The following is a 3,019-nucleotide window of genomic DNA, read 5'->3' on the forward strand; positions in this document are numbered from 1 at the left end:
AAAAATGTCGGCTTGATTTTTGGGTACAGAACATGTTCTGGTTCGGACTCACTAACCTCACCTGTCTCAGGTTTTGACTCACCTGTGTAACATCCACAGTGACATTTCTCCTCACCTGCTTTTACTCTCTTTGCCTCTGAGCCGTGCGTCGTGACCTTTGACCCCCTGCGACTCCCAGGTGACTGTGTCACCCTGAACCTTCAGCTCAGGGTGAGCCGTCGATGCATCAAAACCAAAATTAAAAGCTGCCAAGAAATGAAGGACAGTGTGAGACCTCCCGTCTATTCACCCATCTTTGTACACTTGTTCATTCATTCATGTGTTCACCTCTGGTTTCCATGGCGACGGGCTCGGAGAACTCTCCAGCTGCTGCTTTGTTTTTTGCTCGAACTCGGATGACAACAAACAGCGAATCAAACTTCAGACCTGAAACATGGAAACATGTCTGTGTTGCTAGGCAACAGAGCTGCGAGACATCACGTGTGATGTCACGTTCGACACAGGTGCAGGTGGCTTCTCGCTGGTTTTCAAATCTCTGTGGCTTCAGCCCCAGACTCTAAAATCCAAACTGATGATTCATTAAAATTAGTAAAAATTGGTCCAAATCTTTACTTGTAAATGTTTCCGTTTCACCTGTCAGTGAGATTCCACCTTCATCCTGCAGGTAACATCTTTACCTCCACCTCTCACCTGAGATGGTGACCTGCGTCTCTCTGATGTCACAGATTTTTTCCCAGCATGCCTCTCCTGCAGCCCTCAGCGAACTGCTGCGGTTTGTTTTCCGGTATTCAAGTTCGTAGCGTTCGATTGGTCCACTGCCGGCGTCTCCGTCACCATCGGTCTCACCGACTGGTTGCCAGGCAACAGTGATGGCGTTGTCACGGACGACGCAGCGGGACACATCGATGTCTGGAGCTTTGGGAACTAAAAACACGCCATCGTCAAGGAAAACCCACATTGTTTAAAAGTTAAATGTCTAGTTTCTATAAGAGCTAGACAAAAATAAACTTCATCAGAACCGCATGAAACAAACAAACAAACAAACAAACAAAACTTAGAGAGGCTAACTGTTAGCAACTGTTGACTGAGCTCAAACCTCCTCGGCCACAGGGTCAGTACAACATTGTTGGATCCGGGTCGTGATCCCGATCAGAACCAGAATTTAATCATTTGGGTTTTTTTGTGAAAACCTCAAATTTTTTCCTGAAAATATCAAAATCTGCACTGATAAACAAACAAACAAGCGCTACTGAAAACATGGGTTCCTTGGCGGAGGTCAATAATGAGACAAAGAAGGGAGGGGGCGTGGCCTCTGACCTGGCAGAAAGTGAAGGCGCTGAAGTCCTGCCCTCTCAGTGCTGAAGTCCACAGTAAACTGCGACATGTTTTCTGAGACCGTCGGACGAGTGGTCAGCCGGAACGCCGGAGCCATTGTTACCCTGACAACAGCATGGAGCGGTTCCCAAAGGGTGGGCGGGGCCATGTGTTAGTGATGGGGCCGGGGTTAGCATGTTAAAGGGGCGGGGTTTGATTGTAAATACAGAGTTTGGATTAAAGAACCCAACTGTTATTGGTTAGTTTGAGTTAATGTTTCAGCAAAGATCAATAAGATTGATTAAAAGAATGAAAGAAAATAAAGAACAAAGAAAAACAGCTGAAGAAAAAATCTAACAAACATTAAATCTGATGGTGTGTCGCAGGCAGCGTACCGTTCTTTGATTTGTTTTGCAGCCTGAAAAACAAACAAACACATGTTGTTTTGTTTACAGAATATCTTCACAGAAGAATGAAAAGTACAGGCTTCATACCAGGAGAAAGTCTTCTTCGTTGGTGATCGACAGAGTTTGATTTGCAAACTCGAGCAGCTCTTCACAGGACAGAAGAGCAAATTTTCCGTCTAAAATCTGTCGCTGGAAATTAAATCAGGAAATTTAACAAGTGACTTAAACAATAAACAAGAAGAAAAACCATGTAAAATCTCCACCTGAAGCTCCGCCTCCTTCCTCTCCTTCTCTTCTCTGATGATGTCACGCAGCTGAGCTCCTCTTTCCTCTAGGGTGGAGCTAAGCTGCTCAAGCTCCGCCTCAAGTTCTGACATCACGGTACATGTCTCCTCCTGATTGGACAGTGAATTAGTAGTCTTAATTAGAAAGTCCATTGAAGCACCGCCCACTGAATCCCCTCAGCCAATAAGATGCTGACCTGCAGGCCTTTCAGAGTCTTGTTGACGGATTCCAGGAAGTGTTGGAGCTCTTCATTCTTATTGGCTAATGTGCTGATGATGCGGCTCAGAGCTTCCTGTTGATCACAAACATGTTTTTATATAAAAAACAAACAAGTTGAAGAAATGGTGTTATATTTATTTTAATATTTTGGTTATGTGCTGGTTATCAGGTAAGTAACAGTTAATATGTTCCATAACCTGGTTTGTTGTAGAGGCGTGTGAAGATAACTAGCAGCTAACCTGATACGTTCAGCAACCGAGAACAATAATAAACATCCATCTTTCTGTTGTGGGCGTGGCTATGGTGGCGTCGCCCTTCAGTGTGCAATATTTGTCTTTAAGTTTTTATATTCTTCCAGCACCTTTCATGTTAACAAGGCAGGAAGAATTATATAAAAAAAACTTTATGTATATATGTGCACATCTACATTTCTACCAACTAAAATGTTATTATAGGATTAAAACCTATATTTGTGTTGTTCCAGTACCTTAGAAACCAATTTAAACACTGAATTATGACAGTAAACTCATTTTTTCATTATTTATCTTTTATAACTTTTGATCAACAAGCAGAGCTGCTGAGCATCTGAAGCCTCGAGAAATGAACCATTTTTAACAACTGGCTGGAGAGCTTCACTGCTTCACAAAGCTTCATGTGATCATCACTACTGACCAGAGAAGGGCTACCAGCTAACACACAGGCTAACTGCTAACAGCTAGCTGCTGACAGAGAGGCTAACAGCTAGCTGCTGACAGAGAGGCTAACAGCTAGCTGCTGACAGAGAGGCTAACAGC

The 3,019-nt window shown here is 43.6% G+C and overlaps 1 protein-coding gene across 1 annotated transcript in view; it reads right to left on the reverse strand.

Annotated features, from left to right (window-relative positions):
• Positions 1-6: 6 nt before the first annotated feature.
• The window catches only part of LOC108228398 (FSD1-like protein), a 3,667-nt gene continuing 654 nt past the window's right edge, over positions 7-3,019 (reverse strand). Inside the window, exons 2-9 of the mRNA XM_017403945.2 lie at positions 2,203-2,298; positions 1,985-2,116; positions 1,809-1,910; positions 1,710-1,732; positions 1,318-1,439; positions 691-924; positions 328-426; positions 7-245 (exon numbers count right to left, since the gene is read on the reverse strand). Of these exons, the coding sequence (XP_017259434.1) occupies positions 112-245; positions 328-426; positions 691-924; positions 1,318-1,439; positions 1,710-1,732; positions 1,809-1,910; positions 1,985-2,116; positions 2,203-2,298 (942 nt within the window). The 3' untranslated portion in view covers positions 7-111. The remainder of the gene's footprint in view (positions 246-327; positions 427-690; positions 925-1,317; positions 1,440-1,709; positions 1,733-1,808; positions 1,911-1,984; positions 2,117-2,202; positions 2,299-3,019) is intronic.

The sequence above is a fragment of the Kryptolebias marmoratus genome, linkage group LG14, assembly GCF_001649575.2.
Source record: "Kryptolebias marmoratus isolate JLee-2015 linkage group LG14, ASM164957v2, whole genome shotgun sequence".
NCBI classification, from domain to species: domain Eukaryota; kingdom Metazoa; phylum Chordata; class Actinopteri; order Cyprinodontiformes; family Rivulidae; genus Kryptolebias; species Kryptolebias marmoratus.